This window comes from Gavialis gangeticus, unplaced genomic scaffold (genome assembly GCF_001723915.1).
Source record: "Gavialis gangeticus isolate Ggan-Ray unplaced genomic scaffold, GavGan_comp1, whole genome shotgun sequence".
Classification (NCBI taxonomy): domain Eukaryota; kingdom Metazoa; phylum Chordata; order Crocodylia; family Gavialidae; genus Gavialis; species Gavialis gangeticus.
Genome location: NW_017729031.1, coordinates 21,518,991 through 21,521,797, shown reverse-complemented (window position 1 = coordinate 21,521,797; position 2,807 = coordinate 21,518,991). Strand labels below are relative to the sequence as shown.

General features: G+C 43.1%; 1 protein-coding gene across 3 annotated transcripts in view; it reads left to right on the top strand.

Moving 5' to 3' along the window:
- Positions 1–2,807, top strand: part of ACMSD (aminocarboxymuconate semialdehyde decarboxylase) — an 84,204-nt gene that overhangs the window by 54,193 nt on the left and 27,204 nt on the right. For all 3 annotated transcript variants that reach the window (XM_019522503.1, XM_019522504.1, XM_019522505.1), the window contains exon 8: positions 617–789. In XM_019522503.1, the coding sequence (XP_019378048.1) occupies positions 617–789 (173 nt within the window). The remainder of the gene's footprint in view (positions 1–616; positions 790–2,807) is intronic.

The window sequence follows — 2,807 nt, the reverse complement described above, 5'->3', positions numbered from 1 at the left end:
GCCCAGGGGGCAGCAGGGTGTGCCATAGGCCAGATGGCATCTGGGCCAGATGGGACTGGGGGACCCAGTTGGTCTGCTCCAGCCAGGTCGAGTCTGGAGTGGGCACGGACCAGAGCTGGGGCTGTGCATTGTTGGCAGTGGTGGGGAGGAGCCGCACAAGGTGCGTGGGCTCTGGGCTATTGTGGGGTGGAGGGTGCCGACTGGCTCACAGCAATGCCCCGGAACAGCGTATGTGGCCCACAGGCCCAAATAATTGCCCACCCCGGTTTAGTGTAACCCCCCTCCAATCAACATTAGACTCATATCTGTTCAAAACACACTGACAAACTTTATCCTTAATATGGCCCACCTTGAATTATTTCAGAACCAAGTCAAATATGGTTGTTAACAGGTATAACCATAGGGCAGGCTCACCAGCTGAAGAGCTGGCTGTTGTATTACATTTTGGGGACAGGGCTTTTATTGGTTATGGTCTCCTATTCCCTGTACAGTATTATATTTCTATGTAGATGTATAGTAATCTTGTCTGTGGCATTGTGGTTTTTTCTTCCTATTTTTTCAGATTTATGAAAGCAAAGAAATGATTTCCCCCTTCAGTAATAACCTCTCTTTGTAGGTGGCTCTTTTCCATATACTCTCGGACGTATTTCCCATGGGTTCAATGTGCGCCCTGATTTGTGTGCAGTGGATAATAACATCGATCCAAAGAAATACCTTGGTTCATTTTACACCGATTCACTCGTCCATGATCCTCAGGCTCTGAAGCTGCTAACAGATATAATAGGAGAGGTGAGTTAGAATACTTTTGAAGGCATTTGGCTGATAGCACCCAAGTGAATTATTCTGTATCAAATCCATCTTGAGGAAGGAAAAAGAGAGAGATGGTAGAAGTAGGGAGTAGATTACAACATTTTTTCAAATATTTTTGGAAACCAAAAACAATTAAATGTTTCAGTTTTCTAGCAGGATGTGGAATTAGGAATGGAATAAGTAACAGGAAGGTGATGGAATGAATTTCAGGTGAAAGCATGAATTCAAGCAATAATCTTATGGTGTTTTATGGGGTGAGTAAGAAATGGTGGCATTTTTCTTTCCAGTTAGAAGCATCCAGTTTGTGTTGCTGGGTCCAGTGGTTAATTTTCAGTCAAGAATGGCCTTCTTCAATAGCTCAACCATTTTGTAAGAATATACAAAAGAAATAACATGCTACAAATAAATTATTATAATTAATTTTTGCTTTCCATATTTCCTCCACCAATCAATCTCAAAGTGCTTTATAACCATTGATTCATGCTTCCAAGTATCCCTGAAAAGTAGATATAATTATTCCCTCTTCCTAGGTCAGAAGGAAGAAGAACAGTATGTTTATCTCAAATTACTGTTAAAAAGGTTCACCACTACAGCCTTTTTTCTATATAGTGTAGTTGGATCTAAAGATGTTAGAAGTGCAGATGGATAGCTACAACTGGTGACATAATGGATTAACAAGGTGCCATTACCTCAATAAAAAAGAAATGAAATCTCAGGCCCAGTAAAGTCAATGAAAGTTCTGTCATTTACTTCGGTGGAACCAGGGCTTCTCCCAGGGAATTTAAGCTTGGAGCCTCAGGTGGAATAAATGGGCATCGCTCTACAAAATTCGTGGAATTATATTGAGCTATACCATTGGAAGATTGGTCCCAGGGAATTCTAAAAATAATAGTCCCAATCCAGCAAAAGCTCATAGTCCTTGCTCAGATGCATTGTGAATCACCTGCTTCAATTAGACTATTCACCTGAGGCATTAGACTACTCACTGAGACCACACAGCTTGCAAAAACAGCCTTGGCTTTGTTCATAACTCTGTATTAAAAAATCCCCAAAAGTTAGTGGTGTAGTAGTTGTACCTGGGAAGCTGTAGTCCTGCAAGTTAGTAATAAAAAAGGATGCGTGTGGGAATGTTAGATGGCATGTCAAACAGCATGGAATGCAAATATTTTGTTTTGGCAAAGAAAACATTGCAGTAGCTTCCTATTTAAAACAATTCAAATCTGAGACAAAAAAAAATAACAGCCCTGTACTGCACGCACGCAGAGATGTAACTACTTTGTGCCCTGGGCCAGCAACCTGCCCTGCTCTGTCCCTGAACTGTTTCCTTGCAGTGCCCTAGCCTTCCCTGCTCCATGCTGAGGGCTCATCTCACATGCCACTACCACAGCTGCCACCTTTACCCGCATTGCCCCGATGCCACTGACTGGCACAAGGAGACTTGCACGCTTATCGTTGGCACTGATTCCTATTGCCAACGGCTGCAAGTTGCAAAAGAGAGCTTGGGGATGGAGCAAAAGGAGGGGACCTGGAGGCAAGCCCTCTAGGGCAGCACCTAGGCCTACTGCCTGGTCACCCATTCCTAGTTATACTACTGGCCCCAATAATAGGGGAACTGAATGCTCCCTGACATCGGTAAATCTGCAGAAAAAAGCTGAAGATGGGATTTCTCTTTTTTTTTTTAAGTGCTCTGTTTACCTTTCTCTAAAATTAGTCAAATGGATAGCCTCCCAATTCCATGTGTCCCTAAGATCAATATGGGTCTCCGAAGATCAGAAAGATTAGAGTCGTCCCTGGCAACAGCCCCCAGGGTTTCTGCAGCTGACTAGGGGATCCACCATGAAGGAGAAATGTAAATTCAGACTCCGGCCCTTCCTTCCTTTTCTCAGCCACTGTCCATTCACCACCTCTCCACTGTCCATCCCCAAAAAAAATCACAAAGATTTGTCTTTTAAAAGGGGAAAAGACAAGACAGGGAATTGGAATTAACATATATAAAG